This window comes from Schistocerca serialis, chromosome 3, assembly GCF_023864345.2.
Source record: "Schistocerca serialis cubense isolate TAMUIC-IGC-003099 chromosome 3, iqSchSeri2.2, whole genome shotgun sequence".
NCBI classification, from domain to species: domain Eukaryota; kingdom Metazoa; phylum Arthropoda; class Insecta; order Orthoptera; family Acrididae; genus Schistocerca; species Schistocerca serialis.
In genome coordinates this window covers 717,712,841-717,739,094 of record NC_064640.1, presented here as the reverse complement: position 1 = coordinate 717,739,094, position 26,254 = coordinate 717,712,841, and the positions used below count along the sequence as shown (strand labels likewise).

General features: G+C 40.1%; 1 protein-coding gene across 1 annotated transcript in view; it reads left to right on the top strand.

The window, feature by feature from the left end:
• LOC126471122 (CLIP-associating protein 2-like) overlaps nt 1-26,254 on the top strand; it is a 231,815-nt gene that overhangs the window by 8,125 nt on the left and 197,436 nt on the right. Inside the window, exons 3-7 of the mRNA XM_050099204.1 lie at nt 2,825-3,035; nt 5,208-5,313; nt 11,769-11,940; nt 22,404-22,580; nt 22,834-22,910. Coding sequence (XP_049955161.1) covers nt 2,850-3,035; nt 5,208-5,313; nt 11,769-11,940; nt 22,404-22,580; nt 22,834-22,910 — 718 coding nt within the window. The 5' untranslated portion in view covers nt 2,825-2,849. The remainder of the gene's footprint in view (nt 1-2,824; nt 3,036-5,207; nt 5,314-11,768; nt 11,941-22,403; nt 22,581-22,833; nt 22,911-26,254) is intronic.

Sequence of the window (26,254 nt, the reverse complement as noted above, 5' to 3'; positions counted from 1 at the left end):
CAGTTCTATGCTCTATGCTCCAGACAAGATCTCCAATAGCTACCAATGCTGTTTCCATCTTTCAGCCCCAAATTGCAAATGGCTGCTCCAACTTCGACTGTGCCAGCACAGAGACATTGCCATAAAAACATAAACAAAATCATTTTACATTTGCAGACTTGCAAAGCGACCATTCAAAGCCCATTTAAACTACCAAGAATCTTCAGTTGTCGTATGGGTTATAGCTAGACATGTTAAAACTTGAGACTTTGAATCTTTTAGTTACTGAAATGCAGAAAGCAGGAGAAATAATTTCTATATTATCAGCCATTTCTATCATTAAATAATGTGGCCTGTATCAGTACTTCTGCATCTGGTATGACAATTAAAATCACACATGGAGAAAATTTTTTTTTTATCTGAAGCTTGATTAAGTTTATACCACACACCCTCTTCCATCAAGCTCAACCAACCAAGCACATACGATTCAATTCTGTGAATCACTTTTATAAATAACACTGCTTAATTGTTGGCTGCTGTTGACAGTTCACCACTGAATGTAATTGAGAAGTTGTGTATGGTAAGCTGGGTTGCTGCAGATGGTATGGCAAAAATTTGTCACAGTGCAAGGAATATGTTGAGCAGTGTGACAGCAAGATATGCAAACCTCAGCATTTAGGTATCTCAATAAAAAGGCAAACTGACACAACAGAAAGTTATCAGATAACTTGCCCACATTGCTCTTAAATTTAGGAATGAACTGCAAGCAGTTTGTGGCTGTAGCTTCATTATTTTATATCCACATAACCTCGTCTAACAAGCTTATCTAATTTTGGTTTGCAAATAATTCTGTAGCTATTTGGTATTGATCTGAGATCATCCCCCCCCCCCCCCTGCCCCACACATACACACACTGATAAGCCACAACTTTATGATCTCTGCCCACTGTGATGTTGGATGCCGCTTGGTGCCGTTGAAGGCACATGGCAAGGTAACAAAAGTATGTAAGGAGAGCTGACACAGACTGGGGATCACCGTAGTGAAGACGTGAGCTGCAAATAAGGAAATCCATTGAGGCAAGCAGCTTTGAAAAAGGGCAAATTATTATTATTATGCAGAGCCTGTGAATGAGTATCTCCAAAATGGAGAAACTGGTTGAATGTTCATGTGCTACTGGCGTGAGCATCTATGGAAAGAGGGAGGAGGACAGTCAAACTACCACTAGATGCTAAATGGTTGGATGTCAATGATTCTTCACAGAATGTGTGATTCGGAGACTTGTCTGTTCTATAAAGTAGGATAGATTGTGATCTGAGGCATCCCTACCAAAAGAGCACAATGTTGGTGTACACACAATTGTTTTGGAGCACACCATTCATCGTACATTGTTGGACATGGAGCTCCGCAGCAGACCACCCCTGTGTGTTCACATGTTGACCCGATGACATCGTCAATTACGTTTGCAGTGGGCACGAGACACAGGGATTGGACTGTTGATCAATGGAAACATATCAGCTCTTAAGGTGAATCACATTTTTGCTGCACTAGCTAACTGGTTGTCTCCACAAATGCCTTCATTGAGGTGAACAGTGGCTTGAAATGTACAGCGTACCACGGGTACAGGATGGTGGGAGCAGTATTATGCTATGGGAGACTTTCTCCTACTCTTGCATTGGATCTGTGGTAGTAATTGAAGACACACTGACAGTTGTGACCACCTGCATCCCTTCATGCAGGATGCCTTCCCCAATGGTGATGTCATCTTTCAGCAGTATACTTTTCCATGTCTCGGAGCCAGAACTGTGCTACTGTGGTTTGAGGGAATTAAGGAATTATGGTGAACTCACATCAATGTCTTGGGGACCACATTTGCCTAGCGTAATGCTACAGAACCCATCTGGGTCATTATCAGGTAGCCTCACTGCATAGACAAATCAGCATCCCGTTATTTACACGAACTACACGATCAGCATGTAGACATCTAATGCCACATACTTCCACTAGCCTACCAACAAACTGTTGGGGTCCCTGATACGCAGAATCAATGATGCATTTCATTTTAGAAATGGAAAAAAAAGCTATTAAGCAGGTGGTCATAATGTTTTGGCTCATCTGTTTTGTGTGTGTGTGTGGGGGAGGGGGTTAATTCTCACACACTCAGTGTCACTATGCTGCGGTACTGATGTATTGATTTTGCAGTACTGCAGGTAACCAACAAAACCCTTTCTGTTTCTATAGAGCTTCTTAATCTCTGGTAATGACCACTTCAAATTTCTAATTTATGTCTCCCAAACTTCATGTTAAGTGTGTGTTATGTAACAGGAATTAATTGTAGGAATAGAGTAGGTTTAAACTAGACCAATTAGTTTCTCTTCAAACATTAAGACGTGTAGTATTAGCTCTTTTTTTATGAAATAATGAATATTGTTTGCTACACTTGCCCTCATCTTAATTGCAGAATGCAGCTCCCTATATCAATCAGAAAAAGAAGAAAAAGGAACCAACAGGGCATGAAAATACGTAGGGTGTGCAAATCCTGTTGTTTTCATATTAAAATCTTTTGTTGTATTGTAAATGGGATGTTGTATAGTTTGTCCAGTCAGTGACCAAGCAAGCCTAAAAATACCAGACTAGAGAGATCTGAAATTAAAATACAATGTGTGTAGTGAGTTTACTTACATCGATTGAATTGTGAACAGAAGTTTTATGTTTGGAGGTTGTTGATTTTCTTCTTAACTTTAAATCTTTTTTGCAGCTTATTTTTGTCATATTAAAAGTTGAATTTGGTAAATCATATTTTTTTTCCAGAATTGAAATAGATGACACATTTCTAATTTTGTTTCAGGTTCCAAAGAAAGAAATCCAAGAAAATGGCTGCTTCAAAATCCTTAGATGACTTTAATAAACTGTTAGATACCTCAGATACAAAAGTAAAACTAACTGTTACAAATAACTTACTAGCCTACTTATCAAACCCAGAAAACAGTTTAGAATGTGAAGACATCGGCCTTTTCATGGATGCAATGGTACCCTGGATGCAGTCAAGCAATAGTAAGGTAAGTTAAATATTTTTACAAGAGGTAGTAATAAATATTCACTAAGCATTTATACTGTTGTTACAAAAGTGATGAGTTAGATACATAAAATTGTACATTATCTTCTCTAGATAAAACATTCAGCTAGTTAATGTTTCAACTCAGCATGGTGCCAAAAGATGGGCTAATATTGAACCAATTTGTTTACATAGCTGTCCATAGACTGGAGTTTGTCAACAGAGACTGACAGTAGTTCTCAGACATATTTGGATACTTATTGGATGAAAATGTAGCTTGTTGTTTAAAATTCTTTAGAATATTTATCGTAGAATTGGTACATCCCTTACAATCCAAATTTGTACTTTATCCTGTTCGATTATGGTTTCAAAGTAATTTTTGGCAGCAACCATCATAAACTCCCCCCCCCCCCCCCTCAGTGAAAATCAGTAGAAACCATTGAAGATGCAAGACAATGCCTTGCACATGTGACTGCTGCCAACCTAAAAATAGGCCAGGATCCATGTATTGTGTTGCCTCATATCTGAATCCCTCCAACATTGTTGCAAAAAAATGATACCTTAATTGCTCAACTGAACTAATGCTTGGAACCACTGTGGTTCAATGGGTGATTGCACGAGAGCAGTGAAGATGCTGCATTCTGTGCTGTAGCTGTTAAAAAAGGCATTTTGTGTGGCATTCTGCACGTGCATCCCTGGTAAACTAATGAAAGCATAGCTTTTTTTGTTAGATGGCCAATAATAGGTGATGTCGTGTTAGCCAGTATGGTGTTGTGATTGCTTTGAACAGTTATTACCAGTTGATGTTGTGCCTGATTATAGATTAGTTTTATCCAGCAATTCGACTGCTCACAATAAATAGTAATGCTTTCACTCAACCATTTTGAAATGTGAGCCATTGAGCTGACCAAGCTTGACTCCATGAGAAATAATCATTTTGTGTGTGTACTGCTCATCTAGTTGACAGTGTGGACACCATTTAACTGACTTTCCAAACAGGATAAGGCACGGAGGAAAATGTTTCTTTGTTGATAACTGTAACATTGAAGTCACTGATAAAGGCACTGGCTTTTCTTGTTGTGAATGCCAGTGAAACAGCAAAGAGACATACATTTTGACAGTATTATTAAATTAACTTTGAATGTAAGGGGAAAAGGTAACACGAATTTAAGCTTGAGGAGGGAACCAACTGCCCCATTAAGTGTTAACAATAAATCTATAGCTTGTGTAGCAAACGAAGTTGTTAAGGATGAATATTGACGGTCAGTTGGTTTAGAGTTAACAAATGGAGATACTGGCACAGTGAATGCCACTGTCATGTTATACGCTTTTGGTAACAGTCAGTACCTTTTGGCGATTTTTTATTCTTATGTACACTCAATTCAGTGTTTTCTGGGAATGAAATACACAAAAAATGGACGTAATTCTGTCAAACAATAAGAAAAGGCCCAAAAATAGTAATTAGTTACTAATAAGCTCATTCTGAGGAAATATTTTTTTTTAAAAAAAGGCATCTCCACTGTACCGAGTGATTTCATCGAACAGTCTGGAAAAACATTAGTATATCTCACCATATAGCGGAAATTCTGAGTTGTCGATAGGAACAACAAAAAGACAGTCACAAATACAGCTTTCGGCCAGTAAGGCCTTCAACAAAATTAGACGATAACCACACACACACGCCAATGTGCCCCCCTCCCCTCCACACGCGCGCACACACACACACACACACACACACACACACACACACACACACACACACACACAAAACTTCAGTCTCAGGCAATTGTACATCTCATCTTGGATTTTCCATTGTTTGATTTGTTTATCAAAAAACTGAAAACAGCATTTTTTATCAGGGATTAAATTGTATAATAATTTGGCCCATGAGATGAAAGTGATAAGTACAATACATTTAGTTAAAAGGCAGCACATCCCTCCTGAACGCAGCAGACAGATGGCTTCCTGAAATATTGAGTCGTGTTGATTTTTGTATCCCAAGGAGACTACCAAGAATTATCACACTTGGCAAGCCTGCACAATCACAGTATGCACTTTAAAAGATTTTATATTGTGTGGTCAACAGCATTTTCACCCTTGTTTATGTGCCTATCAGCACTTCAGCTATGTGGTTACCTTTTGTTCCTCCCATTAATTTTCATTTTATATTTTACAGGTGTCACAGAACTCAATTGATGTTTTGACAAACTTTGCTGATCGAATGGGTACAGATTTCAAACCGTATTTGCATATGGTAATATCTCCTGTGGTTGACAGACTAGGTAAGTCATCAGATTTTAAATTTGGCCCAGTGAAAATGTTACTTAGTGTTGTAGGTGTGAAAGGGATGCTGCATTTTGAGCTCCAAAATTGGAACTATTGGATATTATTTGCAAATTGTTTGTGGTGTGGTGGTAGTTCTTTGTGTAGTTTCCAGTTCTTCAGTGTGTTATAGATATCAGTTCTCTTAAATCGAGCCTTCTGAGCTGTTTGCTGCTCAGTGGTTGTGTGTATGGGGAGAGGTGTGTGCTCAGAAATGGCATCATATGTAGTTAGGTAGTTGTACTGAAACAAAACAGTGTTGATTGTAGGTACTTCTGCTGAGACATTTATGCTGCAGTTGGTCTCTAGCAGAATGAAAAATTTAATTGATATGGTAGTGTAGAGGAAATTGATGAGTCACAATTTGGTAAGAGAAAGTTCAGCAGGAACAGCTAAAAGATGGGTGTTTAGAGGTATGAAGAGTGGGCCATTACTTTTCCATATCAATTATCCCCTATAGTAAAGGGTACACTTGTGCAGATTTCACTAATTGTATTTTATTATGTAACCTCATTGCCAGATGCACTTCCTGTCGCCCCACTTGTCAGTTTAAGCTATGACATGGAGTTCATGTGCGCCGTTTGTATTTGAATTCTCTAGACTTTGTTTTTTGTCTTATCGTATTTTAACTGTTTGTGTCTCGTGTTCACTGAGGCAGAATTTGGGAACTATGCCTGCATTTGCCTAAATAAGCATGGGAAACCACCTAAAAACGACACTCAGGCAGATATACTATACGAACAGGACAAGCGAGTGTCCTACAAATGTTTTTTCGGAGTAATACCGCATCAGACAATAGCTGTATATCTCAATATTACAAAAGAGCACATTTTTACAGGCACAGTTCTTATTTCAAACTGTGTCGAGTCATACTAGTGAGAGAGCGACAGACAAAAATTTCATTCATGTGAGAGTGAAGCATAAAATCACTTTTAAAGACAGTGCTAAAAGTGCTTGCACTAACTGCACTTGACAACAATAAGAGATCACTGCACTGCACAATACAGTGCAGCACATTGTTTGAATTATATTTGAAGCCAAAATGAGCCAGCCTTATTTACGTATTTTGTGAGAGCTACTGTCTTCATGTACACATTATTTATTTTCCTGTACCTTCCACACTGTTGCTAGTACAGTTGATTACTCACTGCCATTTCTTTGAATACATTACATAGGCCACAGTTTCTGTTACCACAGTTTCTGTTACATTTGGAGGTGAAATGTTCTTAATTCCCTCCTTCACAGATTCTGTATTTTTAATTACAACTATGGAATGGAGATTGTGATGACAGACTGATCTGTAGTATCACCCGAGATCTAGGTTAGGTTGGAAGATGATAGTTCAGTTGTGATTCAGTGAACCCAACACATGCAATGTTACGAGAAGCACATTGGTTACAATTACTGAACAGTGAAAGTAGTAATAAACAAAGGCAGCTCATGCTCAGAGGTTGCATACATACAACTCTCATTACTTTTTATTGCAATTTTTTCCACGTTTGTGTCTATTAGTTTTTGCAATGACAGATTGATCTGTAGAGTAGCCCAAAGTCTAGATTAGATTATAAGATGATAGTTTGGTTGTGTGTTGGTGAAACCAACAAATGCGAATACAAAATCTTAGATGTGGTAAAAAAATTATGTATTGTAACCTGAGGTCTGGGCTAGGTTTAAAAGTGACAGTTTGGTTGTGCATTGGCAAAGCAGTATTGAATGTTTTAGTAAACCCTCGATTAACCATGTGGGTAAGAGGCCCCCCCCCCCCCCCCCTTTGCGATATTCTTTGTGAGTTTGTGACACTGCGTGTTGATTTTTGGACTCGCACCAGCACCATTTAGAAGCTGAATATTTATTGTTGATGCCTGTTGTGGCAGCACTAGCACACTGCTGTTCCTGTCTACAGTTATAAGAAATAAATTCTCTTTGGAGTAGTGTGCTTGGGTGGCATTTGTTATCTACATTCCTGTACACTGATCAGCCAGAACATTATGACTACATACCTAACATCCAGTTTGTCCACCCTAAACATGGATAACAGCGGCGACACATCATGACACAGAAGCAGCGAGGTGTTGGTAGGTTGCTGGAGGGATTTGGTACCACATCTGCACACAAAAATCAGCTAATTATCGTAAATTTGGGGGAGGGGGGGCAGCAGATGAGTGCTGCCGCCACATTCAATCACATCCTAGATGTGTTCAATCAGTTTCAGGTCTGGCAAGTTGGAGGAGGAGGGGGGGGGGGCAGCACATTGATTGGAACTTGCAACTATGTTCCTTAAACCCCTCCAGCACACTCCTGAACTTGTCATTTTGCACATTATTTTGTTGAAAAATGCCAGTGCCACCTGGAAACATGATCGTCATGAAGGGATGTACGTGGACTACAACCATTGTACGATTCTCCTTGGCCATTATGATTCCGTGCATGAGCTCCATTGGACCCATGGATGCCCACTTGAATGTTCCCCAGAGTGTAATGGAGCTGCCGCCAGCTTGTCTCAGTCTGGCAGTACAGGTGTCAAGGAGTTGTTTCTGTGGATGATGATGGATTCATGCCCTCTCAACAGCATGAAGGTCAAGGTATCAGGATTCATCAGAAAATGCAACGCTCTGCCTCTGTCAATGGTCATGTGTCCATTTCAGTAGCGCTTGCCTATGTTGTGGGGTGAACGTTTGCACATGCATGGGTCATTGGCTGCAGATGCCAATCATTGATAGTGTTTGGTGCACTGTGTGTTCACACACACTTGTAATCTGCCCAACATTAAATTCTGGTGGTAATTCCACCACAGTTTGTCATTTGTCCTGGTTTACCAGTTGCCCAACCAAGGTTCAACATCTGTAATGAGGGGTGGCCACCTAACCCCACAATGTCTGGACATGGTTTCACCTTTATTTCACCACATGTTGGAGACACTCACCAAAGCATTCGTTGAACACCTGACAAGTTATGCAGTTTCCAAAATGCTCATGCCAAGCTTCCAGGCCATCTCAGTCTGCTCTTCAGCAAACTCGAATAGATCACGCGTCTTCCCCATTCTGCATATGGACAGCACGCTCACAGATACTACATGCGCCGTGCGTGTGTCTGACTAGCAGTCATTCCTCACCAGGTGATGCTGCTGTCACCTTGACCGGTTAACACTCCTGGAAATTGAAATAAGAACACCGTGAATTCATTGTCCCAGGAAGGGGAAACTTTATTGACACATTCCTGGGGTCAGATACATCACATGATCACACTGACAGAACCACAGGCACATAGACACAGGCAACAGAGCATGCACAATGTCGGCACTAGTACAGTGTATATCCACCTTTCGCAGCAATGCAGGCTGCTATTCTCCCATGGAGACGATCGTAGAGATGCTGGATGTAGTCCTGTGGAACGGCTTGCCATGCCATTTCCACCTGGCACCTCAGTTGGACCAGCGTTCGTGCTGGACGTGCAGACCGCGTGAGACGACGCTTCATCCAGTCCCAAACATGCTCAATGGGGGACAGATCCGGAGATCTTGCTGGCCAGGGTAGTTGACTTACACCTTCTAGAGCACGTTGGGTGGCACGGGATACATGCGGACGTGCATTGTCCTGTTGGAACAGCAAGTTCCCTTGCCGGTCTAGGAATGGTAGAACGATGGGTTCGATGACGGTTTGGATGTACCGTGCACTATTCAGTGTCCCCTGGACGATCACCAGTGGTGTACGGCCAGTGTAGGAGATCGCTCTCCACACCATGATGCCGGGTGTTGGCCCTGTGTGCCCCGATCGTATGCAGTCCTGATTGTGGCGCTCACCTGCACGGCGCCAAACACGCATACGACCATCATTGGCACCAAGGCAGAAGCGACTCTCATCGCTGAAGACGACATGTCTCCATTCGTCCCTCCATTCACGCCTGTCGCGACACCACTGGAGGCGGGCTGCAAGATGTTGGGGCGAGAGCGGAAGACGGCCTAACGGTGTGCGGGACCGTAGCCCAGCTTCATGGAGACGGTTGCGAATGGTCCTCGCCGATACCCCAGGAGCAACAGTGTCCCTAATTTGCTGGGAAGTGGCGGTGCGGTCCCCTACGACACTGCGTAGGATCCTACGGTCTTGGCGTGCATCCGTGCGTCGCTGCGGTCCGGTCCCAGGTCGACGGGCACGTGCACCTTCCGCCGACCACTGGCGACAACATCGATGTACTGTGGAGACCTCACGCCCCACGTGTTGAGCAATTCGGCGGTACATCCACCCGGCCTCCCGCATGCCCACTATACGCCCTCGCTCAAAGTCCGTCAACTGCACATACGGTTCACGTCCACGCTGTTGCGGCATGCTACCAGTGTTAAGGACTGCGATGGAGCTCCGTATGCCACGGCAAACTGGCTGACACTGACGGCGGCGGTGCACAAATGCTGCGCAGCTAGCGCCATTCGACGGCCAACACCGCGGTTCCTGGTGTGTCCGCTGTGCCGTGCGTGTGATCATTGCTTGTACAGCCCTCTCGCAGTGTCCGGAGCAAGTATGGTGGGTCTGACACACCGGTGTCAATGTGTTCTTTTTTCCATTTCCAGGAGTGTATATCGATAGTAGGTTGGTAGTCGTAATGTTCTGGCTGATCAGTGTGTGTATAACGAGTAAAATGTCAAAACGCAAGAAGACAGAGATGACAAAATATAAGAATTGTATTATGTAGTGACTTGAGGAGGAGGACGAGGTGAAATTGATCACATATGACTACTAGTGACCACAACACTGAATCAGTACAAGAAGTGAGTGGTTGAGAAAGTAGATCCAATTTGTCTGAACAGAGTGATAAGGCTGCATCCATTTCATCTTAATTTTATTTTGGATTGGACCATGATACAAGATGTGACATTCAAGTTCCTTGACAAAATTTGTGTACGCTAGCAAATAACATGTTACTTGGTCTTGAGGAGGAGGGGACAGTTGATCTTGAGAAGCCATCAGGCTCCAGAGGTGTGCCTCAGGAAGAGACAAAACTACAAGGAAGTGATGCTTGTAATTTAATAGATGGGTGTCTGAAAAGCATGTCAAAGATATTTGTGTAACATTCTTCAAATCAATTCAGTAGAATGCTGTGTAGAATCAAAAGGAAGAGTACAGGAAAAGAACATGTTTTGTCCACTTTTTCCAGAAATGAACTATGTATGCCATGACATGTAGGATTCTGTGTTATTTCATACTGTTGATCGACCAGTGTGATGATATGAATAGTCCATATTATATAACCTGTTTTAGATTATGCGTGCAGGGAAAGAACATGCTAATGTCTCTTACTACAGGGAATATAAGTGCTTTGTCCAGTGTTGTGCATTAAGCTTTAGATTCCTTGTTGGTAGGCAAACAATGTTGAAGCAAGAAATAGAGAGCTTTATCCCGTAAATGCTGTAAGCAAGAAAATTCTTTGCAACATGTTTTGTATGCTTATTACTTTTAATCACTCATGAAACTTGCTCTAGTGGCGCCACTTAGGTTACTGTAGTCTTATGCACTCTACTGAGGTATTTACAAACTTAGCATGCCTTTCCTATGGCAGTTAGAATTTCCAATGCCAATGCCAGAAACAAAAAATTGTGATCACCACCACCAAAACATTAATATTAAATATTCGTAGACATGGTAAAGTGTAATAGAGATATACAGAGACAGAAATTTGATAGAAAAAGTTCAACCACTTTGTTGATTCACTTGTAAGTAGCAGGATGTGAAAATCGTGTCCACGTTGGTAGGTCACCTGTAGGCTGACTGGACAGAACATTCAGTACCTCTGTAAGAACTGTAATCCACAGAAGCAAATACCCAAACCTCTAATACATGGGGCTAACAGGCATTTGAAGGGACAGTCTTAAGATTAGCTATTACCAGTTTGAAAAACATCACTCTATATCCAACAGTTCCAAAAGTGTTGTCTGTCATTAAGTAAATTTGTGTGGAAAATATTTGAAATGTGTCCTGAGAATTTAAATTCTGTAATCTATTATTGAGACACATATTTTATATATTTTGGCCGGCTCTGCAAAAAGACTACAAGCTGCAGCTAACATTAAGTGTTATGCAGCTATAGTAGGTAGAGTTTACCAAAAAATGTAGTATGCTGTGAAATAATGACCTATCTAGCGTTTGAGATGTCAATGCTTTAATACAAGTTTGTAATTGTGTATGGTTGGGAATGACTTTTGAGCTTATGATATGTATAGAAAAGTGTATGTGGTGTGGACGTTGCAAGTCTAAGTGACTTCACAATAATTATTCCAATATAATTTTAACAGTTATCATAATTAATTTTTGGTAAGAATATGTATATTGAAAAAGTATCAGAGCTAGAAAAAATGGTCATGGCATTAGTTTCAGATTAGTAGATATGTAAGGAATTAATAATAATATCTAGTATGTTTGTATTTCAGGCGACAATAAAGAAGTCGTGAGGGAGAAAGCTCAGCTTTTCCTTCTGAAACTTTTGGAGAGAGAAATTGCATCACCATATTACTTGTTTGAGAAGTTGACATTAGCATTTACTCACAAAAATGCTAAAATCCGAGAAGAAGTGTTAATCTGTTATCAGTCCGCACTGAGGGAGTAAGTGGAATTTTTTTAAAAAGTTTCATACTTTGGATATAGTAAGTGCCCTTAGTTTCTTTACACGTACACATGTAATTATGAGAAGTAACAATACTTGTAGTAAAACCCTAAAAGAGTACAAATCCATACTTTTTTGAAAGAAAATGTATGACGGGCATTCAGTAAGTAATGCTCCCACCCCCCCCCCCCCCCTTTTAATCCTTTAATATACCGTATTTACTCGAATCCAAGCTGCACCTGAAAAATGAGACTGGAAATCAAGGAAAAAAAAATTCCCGAATCTAAGCCACACCCGAAAGTTGAGACTCAAAATTCAAGGGGAGAGAAAAGTTTTAGACCGCACCTCCAAATCGAAACAAAGCTGGTCCATTGTAACATGAGACACAATTTAGGTCGAATGGCTGAAGACACAGCTACAGTAGTTTGATTCGAGTTGTAAGCTTTGCAGTTAAGCTTTACCAGGTAACCATTGCTATGCGTTAGGTGCTCTGTCCATATTTATACGGGTACCCTCCTCTTTCATGTGCTTCGTCTGGTTTGAATTGATTGCTTATTTTGCTTTGATCTGATAAGTGCCGTTCTCTTTTTTATAGGTGTTTATGTCACTCTAAGCTGAAAATGTGTTATTGTACTGTGTCATGCATTGTTTGTCTCATTCAGATAATGAGTGTTTACGACCTGTCGCCGCTCACGGGATGGCTTGCTTCTGTGCGCACTACTGCCACTTACAATTAAAAAAAAGAGAGTAATTGTCTCATTAGTGAAACAATGGCAAGAGAATGCTATTTGTTACTGGTGCTTTCTTTGACAATGATCAGCAAGAACCAAATAATAGAGTGCGTATGATAGACGATGTTCTGAACGAGAGTTTAGGGAAAATTTTTCTCTGTTTGAACATCTTTGCAGGTGCCTCTTTATTACATTACATTCTGCACAGAAATTAGTCATCTTAGATTTAAAAATCTAGTAAGTTGCCATGCTTCATTTCCGACTGTATCACTATTCAGCATAAGAATAATATGAATATAAACATGACATGATATGTATATCCTTCTGCGTTTGCTGTTGTCTCACTCTAGTTTCGTAGTTTATTAGACAGACAGGATTTAAAATGAGATAGCAGCAAACATGAAGGAATACAAGTCATAATGTTTACATTCATATTATTCTTATGGTGAAGAGAATACTGCATGTGATTCACGATTCATAAAAGTTCCTATTATTAACCATCTCTTGTCACAGGTAAGAAAAAATTCAGAACGTAGAGTTGACCATATTTACATACATCCCAAACAGTCTTGCCAGTCGGATTTCCATAGTACATTTTCAGTGATGACTTCAAATGCAGTGTGTGTTATTGTTGTCTTCAGTTCACAGACTGGTTTGATGCAGCTCTCCACGCTTTTCTATCCTGTGCAATGCAGAGTAGCAACACTTATAAAATAAGAATGAAAATAACTTAGAAACTAAACTCTGAAATTTAAAAGAAAATTTTATTATGTTTGTAATACATCTTATACAAAATGTTTAAAATAACAGTCATGACTCTGAAGCACTCTCTCAATACTTTGTTGCTCATTTATTCATACAGAGCATCATCCTCTATACCATCTAGTGCTCTATACCATCTAGTGCATTGGATATCGAACATTTTTTAAATGCTTGTTGCACAGTCTGATTTGGTACACACTTCCATGCATCATAAATCCATTGGCACACTTGCGACAAACTTGCGCGTTTTACACGTCCTGTTGGTGTCAGTTGTCTATCGCTTTTTAAAAGCCAGTCTGTGTACATGCATTTAAGCTTGTCCTTAAATGGTTTATTCAGACAGGGGTCAAGTTGTTCCAGAATTGACGTCATCCTGCCTGGAATTACTGCCAAGTCCGTTTTGCTTTCCTCTAATTTTCGTTTTACTGCAGGTGTTGTATGGCCTGCGTACACATCTAATATCAACAGACTGCGTAGACCAAGCATTGCACCAGGAAGATGATTCCACATGTGCCTAATCCATTCCAGTACCATGTTCTCCGAAAACCACCCAGTTTCGTTTGCTCGTACAATTACAGTTTTTGGAAACACTTCTGATTTCGGAAAGTCTTTTGCTTGATAACTATGAATGGGGGTAATTTATGTCCATCTGCTGTGCAAGCTAGCATGACGGACGTCTGCTGTTTTTTCACCCCTTGATGTAAGAACACTTATGTCTTTCTTTCCTTTGGCATCAACCGTATAATTTGACGGCATGTCAAAATATGTGGAAGTTTGGTCAGCAGTTATTATCTGGCCAAGAAGGTATTGCTTTTCTGTGTGCTGCCTAATTACGAAGTGCTGAAATTCCAAAAGTTTTTCTTCATAATTTTTCAGCAGCTTCTGTGCGACTGAAGTTTGCCTCCGAAGTGAAAAAGCCCAGCGCTTCATAAACAGATCAATCCAGCTGCGATCTGCCTTAAAATTTTCAGTTTTTTGCTCTCTGACAATTTCATGTGCCTTAATTTTTAAAATTTCGGCATTCACAGACAGGAATTTCTGACACTGTTCCTCAAATTCATTTAAAATCACTTCTAGTGCATTATATTGGCCGCACATTGGCCCACTAAATGCTTTCGTGCTGCCATCGCCTGATGTTGCTCTCATCAGTTGCAGACCTGCAGCACGATTAGAACTTTCTTCTGCAAAAGAAATATTTGAAAGGCTGCTACATTCGAAGATTTTAGACAGTTCGCCTGGTGCAAGTCTTTTGATTTGACGCCAGTTTGGTGACTTGCGCGTCGATGGGGATGAGATGATGAGGATGATGATGATTTGGACAACACAACACCCAGTCCCTGAGCGGAGCTACCGGGGGCGGACCATTCGAAGATGAACAATAAGGAATTTCTATTTACTTGATGGGATAATGTGGTCAAAACTCGGGACGGAGAAAAAAAGCTCATCTTATACCTTTTTTCAATTTATTTCCTGAGGCAGAGGCAAAGGTTTTGGCACCAGTATTTATCTTTGTGCCCGCAAAGCATGCCTGTGTAGCGCTAAATATATTCGACAGCAGAAGTTTGTTGTGGTGGCACCTACCAACCTTTTTCAGAACTTTTGCTTAATTTGTACTCGATTCTAAGTTGCAGGCGGTTTTTTAAATTGGGAAAACTGGAAAAAAAGTGCAGCTTAGATTCAAGTAAATACGGTACATAGACAAATATCCTTGTTGGTGCTCCACATCTGATGTTTGTTCTATCTGCTGGTGAAGTTTCAAACCATTCCGGCAGATGGCAGAGCCATAGTACAGTGTCAAAATGCCATCTACATACAACTCACATTACAAGCTGTGTGCTGTTATTGAATTCTTGTGTGCAGAAAAAGAAACTGTGATGAACATCCATAAACGTATGTGTGCAGTGTATGGTGCTGGTGTAGTTGAAAGGAGTACAGTTAGACAATGGGTAAAGAAAGTTACAGCGTTAGGAAATGCAGAAACAGAGCTCCATGATAAGCCACGCTATGGGCGTCCTGTAACAGCCACTGCTCCAGACATGCTGAATCATGCAGATGATTTAGCATGTCTGTATGTCATCATTCGTGCTGACAGGTGCATCACAACTCGACAGTTGGCTCTACATTTGTCGGTCAAGATTGGAAGTGCGTCTGCAATGATTGAGACTTGGATATTCAAAGAGGTGCTCACAATGGGTTCCATGAATGCTAACAGTGGGCCACAAAATTCAAAGAACGGTCATTTTATTTGAATTGTTGGAGCGTTTTGAGACCAATGGAGAAGCCTTTCTGCCACGGATCATTACAGGGGACGAAAGCTGGATGCACCACTTTGTGTCAGAAGCAGAAAGACAGCCCATGGAGTGGCATCATCCTCATTCACCACAAAAGAAGAAATTCAAGACAACAGCCTCTACCGGAAAAGTCATGGCGACAGTCTTCTGGGATTGTGATGGCGTCATTCTTGTGGATGTGATGCCAAGAGGGTCAACCATGAATTCAGAGGCATATGTGAAGACTCTGAATAAAGTCAAGAACAGTTTCTAACATGTTCGATTCGACAAGAATCCAGCCGAAATCTTGCTCCAACACAATAATGCACGGCCACACACAAGTCTGAGAACCTGGGAACACATCGCCAAATTGGGTTGGACCTCATTGCCTCATCCACACTACAGTCCGGACATGGCATCCTCGGACTACAATCTCTTTGGGCTGCTTAAATATTCTTTACAGGGATCGTACTTTGAAGAAGTCGTGCAGTGAAAACATGGCTATGCTTATATGACAAGAGCTTTTACCATCAGGGGATACATGCTCTTCCCCAAACTTGGCGTACGGCCATAGAACGTGATGGAGACAACGTAGAGAAATAGGACATGGACAAGGCATGTTGATGTATATTGTCACCAAATTCTGACTCTTAACAATTAATATGTTCTGAGAAAAGAAAGAAAATGTGGGGCATTACTTATTGAACAACCCTTGTACATTTGGCAGATGTGGTTAAAATATGACAACATAGTTCAGTTACCCAAGGTTATCTCATTGAGATCCAAATAATGAAAATAATTCTAGCCAGGGAGCTTTTCCCAACAGAGCAGGAAAATTCTGCCTTGGCAGAAAATTATGCTCCAAAGATGCATTAGATTTTGACCCTGCTGCTACAGTAATTACATTTCTTTCACTGATATTTTGCCTTTAAATCTTCTGGCCAACTTCTGAGTGAGCTGACTTGTTGGCTTATGCTGAAGATGGCTGAAAGGCATTCGGAAGTATTATTGTAAGAAATGAGTTCCTATGGCTGCTTACCAAAAATCTTGCGTGTCAGTAAATGTGCAAGGAAAACATGAAGATGCATGCTGGACTATTGAGTTGTAAGCAGCTGTACACGACTTGCTTCATAAGAATCAGAGTTAGTGATTAATAAATGTGAACGCCACAAAGAGATTAGTCCTAGAGTCTGTTCTGACTGCTGCTCCATGTTAGGAGGAGGAACAATGTATAATTGCTGGACATGTGACCACACTGTTGCCAATTCTTCCAGCTGTTATTGCCAGTAGCTGAATCCTGATGATGCTGATACTTTATCCAAGCAGCTCCTCATTTGTCTTTATGCTGCTGAGTGGACCCACTGAGTAGGGTAGCGCAGTGGTTAGCACACTGAACACTGGATTTGAATTCGTGAGGATGACAGTACAAATCTGTGTCCGGGCAGTGTGATTTTCCTAAATTGGTTGAGGAAAATGCTGGGATGATTCCTTGAAAATGGCACAGCCGCTCTCCTTCCCCATCCTTCCCTAATCCGAGCTTGTGCTCCATGTCTAATGACCTCATTGTTGACGGGACATTAAACACTCATCTTCTCCTCCTCCTCCTCCTCCTCATCCTCATCCTCATCCTCATCCTCATGAGTGGACCCCATTCCAGATGTCTCTGCCCCTGGAGGGGAAAGAGAGAGAGAGAGAGAGAGAGAGAGAGAGAGAGAGAGAGAGAGAGAATTGAAATCTCAGGTGGTGCCGGGAATTGAACACAGGCCCTTAAGCACTGAAGGCGGCAGCCTTAATCATTCGGCTGCGGAGGCAATGTAGAAATTAATGTAATCATTTTTATTATTTGTGGAACATGCATGCCTTTTGAGATAGTATGCATTGAAATCAGTGCAAATGTGCCAGTTTTTTTTTCGTTGTGTTGGTTGTCCGCATGATGTGGGAAAAGGAAGCTTCAGGCATTCCATAATCTCATATGTACTAGCTCTTACACATCATCATCAAATGTGTGACACCTATTTCTTCCTTTGAGGTATCACACCTACACTTGCTACTTGAAGCTTGATCAGGTTAATGTACAGAATGTAGTAGATATTTGAAACGAGACCACTAGTTGCTTGCATTGTTCATTAAAATGTGAATGTCCCTGTGTTGCTGTAACAACAGTACACAAATACGCTACAAACTGTGACATTTCGATCTGATTGCAGGCTTCAAATGGTTTTCAAGTATATTACAGTTTGACTCTTTAAGTTATCTATACATACATCAGGCATTAGATGTTCCGTAATTACCGCATTCCCTTAATGGGAAGAGTTCTGTATCTATATCATCTACACCTACATATATACTCTGCAAACCACCATAAGGTGCATCACAGAGGGTACCCTGTACCACTTCTAGTTATTTTCTTTTTCTGCTTCATTCGCAAATAGAGCGAGAGCAAAATGACTGTTTGTATGCCTTCATATGAGCCCCAATCATTCTAATCTTATCTTCATGGTCTTTAGGTGAAATATACATTTGTGGCAATAGAATTGCTCTCCTGTCAGCTTCAAATGCCAGTTTTCTAAATTTTTTCTATAGCGTTACTTGAAAAGAATGTCTACTTCCTCCAAGGATTTCTGTTTCAGTTCCTGAAGGATCTCTGTTAACACATGCTTGTTGTTCTAACATCCTGGTAACAAATCTAGCAACCCACCTCTGAGTTGCTTTGATGACTTCCTTTAATCTGACCTGCCCTGGACCCCAAACACTCAAAATAGTACTAAAGAATGGGTCACACTAGTGCCGTGTATGCTGTCTTCTTTACAGGTGAACCACACTATCGTAAAATTCTCCCGACAAACCGAAGTCGACCATTTGCCTTCCCTAATGCAGTCCTTACATGTTCACTCCATTTCATACTGCTTTGCAACATTACACATAGATATTTAATGTACATGACTGTGTCGAGCAGCACGCTACTAATACTGTATTTGAACGTTATGGGTTTGTTTTTCATACTTTTTCTACATTTAGAGCTACCTACCATTCATCACACCAGCTACAAATTTTGTGTAAGTCATCTTGTATCCTGCTATTGTCTCTCAATGACACCACCTTCCCATACACCACAGCATTGTCAGCAAACAGCCACAAACTGCTGCTTACCCTGTCCATATGATCATTTATGTATATAGAAAATAACACTTTCCGGGGCACTTCTGACAATACCCATCTCTGACGAACACTCACCAAATGAGGATAACATACTGGGTTCTGTTACTCAAGAAGTCGTTGATCCACTCACATACTTGGGAACGTATTCCATATGCTTGTACTGTTGGTAACTGTCGGCATTGTGGCACCGTGTCAAATGCTTTCCAGAAATCTAGGAATATGAGGTCTGCCTGTTGCCCTTCATCCATGGTTCACTGGATCTCATGTGAGAAAAGGGCAAGCTGAATTTCGTATGAGCGATGCTTTTTAAAACCGTGCTGATGTGTGGACAGAAACTTTTCCCTATATTCAAACTGAGAATATGTTCAGGGAGTCTGCAGCAAACCAAAGTTGGGGATAATGATCCGTAATTTTGCAGGTCTGTTCTTTTACCCTTCTTGTACACAGAAGTCACTTGCACTTCTTATCAGTCGCTTGGGACTTAGCGCTGGGTGAGAGATTCACGAGAAATGGAAGCTAGGTAAGGGGCCATTGCTTTAGGGTACTCTTTGTAACACCAAAATTGGGATCCCAAGCCCTAGCGACTTATTTGCTTTCAATTCTCATGTGTTTCTATACACGAGTGATGCTGGTTTCTTTGTCCTCCATATGGGACTCTGTATGTTCGTCAAACAATGGTATGTTTGTACGATTCTCCTATGTGAACAAATTCTTAAATGAGAAATTCAAAATTTGGCTTTACTTTTACTATCATCTACCATCACACCAAACTGGCAATGAGTGACTCGATAGAAGCCTTAGACCCACTTAGCAATTTTACATTGGGCCAGAATTTTCTTGAGTTCTCGCAGGATCTATTGCTAAGGTGTGATGGTGTAGTTGCTGTAAGCTTCACGCATAAATCTTTTTATAGGCGCATGAATTTCTTTCAACTTTTGCCTCTTGTCATTTGTGCATTTTATTGTGAACCGAGAGTGCAACAGCATTTGCTTCCTCAGCATTTTTTGAATTTCATTGTTAAACTGTGGTCAGTCTTTTTCGTCCACTTACTCAGCACATACTTCTTCAGAGTATGCTTTTCGATCCGTTTAAACTTCGCCCATAATTTCTCTACGTCCATCGTACTGGAACAAAATTATGTCAATTCATTATCTAAGTAGGATGCTAACAACTGTCTATCTGCTCTTTCTAGCAAAGATACTGTTGTAGTCTTCTTTATGGAGCTATTAACTTTAGTAACCCAAGTCTCCATAATGACGTTTTCACTATTCCCTGCTTCTGTACTGTCAATTAGGATAGGCCTGTTTGTAGCTACAAGATCCAAAAATATATCCATTGCATGTGGGCTCTTGAAAAAGCTGCTCAAGATATGTTTTCAGAAAACATGTTCAAAAGAACTTCACAGGCCTGTCTGTCTGTACCCCCTGTAATCAATCCATAGACATCCTACTCTATACTTGGTAGGTTAAAGTCGCCTCCAGCTAGTATTACTTGTATGTATTTCCTCACTACTGGTCATAGACTTTCTGCCATTGACTCTAAAACCATCACAGTGGAATTGGATGGCCTGCAAAATCATCCAAAAATTAACTTGATTTCACCTAGCCTTGTTATATACGACCACAGAACTTCAATGCCACGCTGAAACAATGTTTTAGTCAATTGCAATGAACACACCCCCTCCTGTAGCATCTAATCTATCTTTTTGATATACGTTCCATGAATCACTAACTATCTCAGAGATTCATACTTGGGGTTTCAGTCATCTCTCAGTGCCGAGAATAATTTGAGCGTGAGTAGTTTCCTGGAGGGTAGTAAATTTGGAAGCTTTGTTACAAATGCTTTGAGAATTCACTAATAAAATTTTGATAGTGGAACTGTCTTCACTCTGAACACAGTCTGATTTAGCTATCCGAGTCGTCTCGTGAGTGTTAATCAGAGAACCTCGACCTTCTGCCTAGCCTAAAAAACCTCCATGTGCACCTGAGTAGCTACTTCCTTTGTGAAGACTAAACTATTTGTCTAGGGAAAGTTTCAGCTATTAAGCAGCTGTCAGAAAAAAAATTGAAGCAGTTTCTTTAGTCTAATGCGCAGATTTTTTTTGGAAAAATTGCATCAGTGCAAAGTTTCTTTCCATTAAGTTACAGTTATTTGAAACTTTACTACCAAATATGAGTTTCACATCAATCAGTCCATTGCAGTGATTCATTTATAACTTGTAGCAGAATCTTATTGCAATAATTTGATTTATTGGGACCAAAAATGTATTATTATGCCAATACAAGACTGAAATAATCACTTTGCGTAATAGCTGTATCATGTGAAGGAATTCATCTGTCTGGTGTATAAAATGATAATCAGCAATTTCCCTATGAAGTGAATGTTTGATTTAATGACCATTTGTCATGGTTGTGGGCTGTAGTGTCAACTGGATTAATTGACACTGACATTTCTAATGTGTAGGATATAATATGGAAGGAAAGAAGACACCACATTTGGTGTAACAGGTTAGACTTGCTGTTGGAACTAAAACTAGAGCAAAACTTATCAGATGAATTCGCAGTTGTGAATATTGACCACAATCGTATGTAGAATGGAATGATAACAATGATAATTTGTGCAGGACCAGGACTCGAACCCAGATTTCCCACTTATTGCGAGCAGTCGCCTTACCATTTGGCTATCCATACACGACTCACAACCAGACTCAACCTGGATGTGCCAGTGCAGATCGTAGGCGCATGGTTGATGACATGTGGAAGTTTGAGTCTGGCTGTGAGTAATGTATGGATAGCCAAATTGTAAGATGACCACTCATGATAAGCGGGAAATCCGGGTTCGAGTCCCAGTCCTGCACAAATTTTCATTGTCATAATTCCATTCTACAGCTGATGGTGGTCATTATTCACAATTATGAATTCATCTGATGTGTTTAGTAACGGCTGTCGTCGTTGCAGTGCATCATCATCGAAATAACACTGGCACTGCAAAATCGTAGAGGCAAAACTGTTCACTATCCATGCCAATGGATACTAAAAACTTGATATCTATGGTCGATTGGGACTTGCTTCATTTGTGGTGACTGCAATTGTTATTTTCTTCAGAATAGAAATTATGTAGATTAAGAAGATCAAAATGTTGATGCAATTTGCAATCTAGCAAGTGATTTCTCAAAATTTAAACTTGTTCATAAACTGGACAGAAATGTGTGAAACCTACAGGTAGATGAAATCAGTTAACAAATTTCACGGATGATACCAAGCTGTGAGTGAAGCAACTAATTATAGGTGCTGGCAACAACTGATGTAAACTGAATTTGATTGTTTTCAGATGCTGAATGTTAATAGAAAATCACATCCATGTATGTAATTTTTTAATTTCCAATATCCAAATTACAGTTAGCCATCTTAACTGCAAAGTGTAACTAATTTCCATTTTTGAAGAATTTATGTTGAAGTAGAGGTTATTTACAGTTGTGTGAAATAAATATGTTGTACAATATATGATTCTTCTGGGTGATTGTTGCTTCTTGTTTCCAAGGCATGGACCTTCAAACCTTGGCTTGTCAAAACATGTTCCAAGCATTTTGAAACTTCTGCATGATCCACTTCCATCTGTGAGAGATGCAGCTTTTAATGCATTGACTGAAATATATCGACATGTAGGGGAAAAATTTCGACAAGATATCCAACGTCGCTGCAGTGCCAAAGATACTAAGTAAGTTTTTATTCTGTTGACTATGTGTACATTGTTTTCAATTCCTAAATACAGCTGATTAGACATTGAATATTCTGTACGTGTGAAGTCCAGGATAATAAATTATATTTCGGAAAAGGTTCAAATTGTGTTGTAGTCAATGAATGTATTATTATTGTGAATCACATCAATTTGAGTTTTTTTGATGTAGTTAAAAAATACCTGCAGAATTGTTGTTTATCTATTAACACTACTACGTGTATGTTTTTTTTAGGATTGCAGTCCTTTTTTCGAAGTTTGACGAAATAAAAAATGAAGGTGGATTGCTTGCCTCAGCGTGTGGAGCAGAAGGTAAGATTATAATACTTAATTTTAAGTATGTCTCACACTTACTTTTTCCAGAATTTAAACTCTTCCGGGGTTGGTGGTGGAGGGGGAGAGAATAGTCTGTTGTTTTTGGTGCAGTGAATTGGTCTTGTTTTAAGTAGATGTATTAACTCCTAACGCCGGCCGCTGTGGCCGAGCAGTTCTAGGCGCTTCAGTGTGGAACCGCGCTGCTGCAACGGTCGCAGGTTCAAATCCTGCTTCAGGCATGGATGTGTGTGATGTCCTTTGGTTCGTTAGGTTTAAGTAGTTCCAAGTCTGGGGGACTGATGACCTCTGATGTTAAGTCCCATAGTGCTCAGAGCCATTTGAACCATTTTATTAACTCCTACTTTGCAAATAGCTTGTTGGGTCTCAAGGCATACTGTGTTAATCTATCATGAATTGTTTGAATAGTCTTACATATTTCCAAGATATCAAATGATTTGTCCATACCCCTAATACTCTTATGGGGAAAGATAACTGGTGCTGCAAGGCATAGAGCGGTAATTAAAGTTCTTGGACAGTCTCTTGATTAGTTGTAGCATTCCCAGTTGTGGCATGGGAACTTGAAATAAATACATTTGCCTCTGTGGTGGTCCACACTTTATTTTGTAATTATACAAGAACAGCCCTTGACTGGTTGCAGAATAATGCTAATTGAAAACAGGAATTTGTTGGTAAACCAAAATTCTTGTTCATTGATGTTAAGGGTAGAACCAAGCTGACCACATCCATTGTTGAAGTTCATTGTCAAGCTAACCTTAAACATTGCCAAGCAATACCAAGTAGAAGTTGAAGCACAGTACTGGCAGTGCTGCTTAGTATGTGGCTCTTTAATACACCACTCTGTGAGCACCAGTGATTTTGTTGCGCGCTGGAGTTCTTGGTGCCCTTCCAACCTCTTCTGTGCCCATTTTGGTGTCTAGCTGAGGTATTAAAAATAGTATGGGTACACGCACTGTAGGCAGTTGCACACCATGTTATAAAACCAGCTCTTAAAAGTGATGTGAGGAACGACAATAAATGGTGTTGTTTGGTGTTAACATGGGTACTATATTATAAGGATTTGCTAGTCAATGTTGCCTAGGTGTATAATTTATTGGTGAATACATCATGTTGCCAATGTGTATCTGTGCATGATTATGTAACAGCACCATTCCAGTGTATTCTGAGATGGTTGATAGTTTGGAAGAGTCAGTGTGGAGAGTAGTGTGAACAGTGTAATACTTAGCACAATCCCCTGTCCTGTCATCTCTTGGTGTTGTGGCTCACACACACACACACACACACACACACACACACACACACACACAATCATTCACTCACTATGAATGGGGGGGAGGGGGGGCGCCTTATCTCATTTCCTACTCCAACACCTAAGGGACTAACCAGCTTTGTGCAGGCTCATGATGTGACCCTTCTCAATCACATCCAGGTGCTCAGACTACATACTGACATTTCACCAAGGCATTATTGCACTTTCCAAATTACTATCTTAGCAGAAGCAGGGACTGCAGAGATTCACATTAATATTTTGCTTGGAGCACACCTGCTCTGGAGGAGGCTGGTGGTAAGAGGGACGAAAGTCCAGCATTTTGACACCGAATGTTGAACTACCTCAAAAGTGATATTATTAACTTCTCAAGCACCCTGGACAAAGGTAGCTGGGCAGCTGATTGTAAGCAAATTTTTCAAAAATCATAGTTCTGTAGTAGTGAATGCTATATTTTTGTACAAAGTGTCAGGTGAAACGTTCAGAAATGGTCTCGTTACTCCTGGGGATATTATTGTAATATTTTATAGATAGCAGACTTAAGACTCATTTTACTATTAAGACTTTATTCAGAACGAAAACTTGTACCAACTGCATTAAATTTTTCTCAATGTGAAATGTTTTGAAACATTTGTACATACACAGAACAAAACGTTTGTACATACACAGAACAAAATATTTCTTTTCGATACACTCCTCCGCCTGGCTCTTAATGATGCTGACACATATTTTACAGAAGTGTCAGATGCAGTTTGTTCCTGCTATGTGGTATTTTCTTGGCAAAAGTCTGCCAGTGACTTAGTGCCTGTTTTCTTGTCCTCTTATATGCTCTGAATGATACCCTACAAATAACTGAAAGGAGAATTCTTCCACCATTTGGATTGATTGCTCTTTAAAGGATAGAAAACAATCATTAGATGTGATTGGATCCACTGTGTGAATTCTATGTTGAAACCATTGTCTGCTTCTTTATGTCACTAAGTATCCTTGTGAGCACACATTTACTTCTGTTGTTGAAGCAAGGTGGCATTTTGAGAATATCAGAACATCACTTGTGTCCTTTCATTCCAGGCAGAGGAGATACTCCCTTCTCTCAGAAATGGTCCTTTTTAGAGTCTGAGCTTGACAACTGTAAATTGTGGAAGATCTTTCCTGTTAGTCATGCAAGTGCCTACTGCTTTTATCTTATATGCACATAGATAATCAAATACAGCAGGTGAAATATAATAGCAGTACATTTATGTTACTTAGTGTCTGTCATGGTACTACTATAATAATGTATTAAAAAGTGCCATACAGCTGGCTACTCTGCCCTTTTCCCTGTGGATGCCTCCATTGTAAGTACATACCCAGTCAAAAGATCACAAGCACTAAGCATTTTTTATGCTGTACTTCTCTGTTGTGTGCTAGTCATTTACATTGAAAAATCAGTATGTCATTTTAAACCACACATACTTTCATTAACTGTCAAATATCCATAGGGAGTAAATGAAGAGGATGACATAAGAATTCAAATGACAAAAAATGAGCAAATTTTAAAATGATTATGAGAAATAATTTGTGATTGTTATTGAGCTGCAAGTTCACCAAAATTGCTTTGAACTAACATAGCTTATCATCATTGCAGGAAAGGGATTATGCAGTGCAGATGTTTTGACCAGTAGTTACTTATTGTTGGCTTTTTCACAAGGTACATGTGAATTAGTTACCATGAAAAATGAGTAAATAATCTCAATTTTTGTCATAATCCACTTTACCCCATACACTGTTCACTCTCAACATGTGTTATCTTCCTTGACTATTATTGGCCCACTGTATTGATTAATCTGTTGTTTTTTATTTTTATTCTCTGGCATAGACAATGAGAAACAATCCATTGGTGTGTAAGTCAGGTGAAAACACATGCCCACACTGGTCTTGTCTTTCACATGTTGTTTTGGGTGTTTTAAGCAGTAACCCCAGTGAAGGTGACGGCTCAAAATACTGTGCTTCTTCATTTACCTTTCATACAACCAATTTGTAGCATATTCCACATCTATAATAAAACTAAAAATTT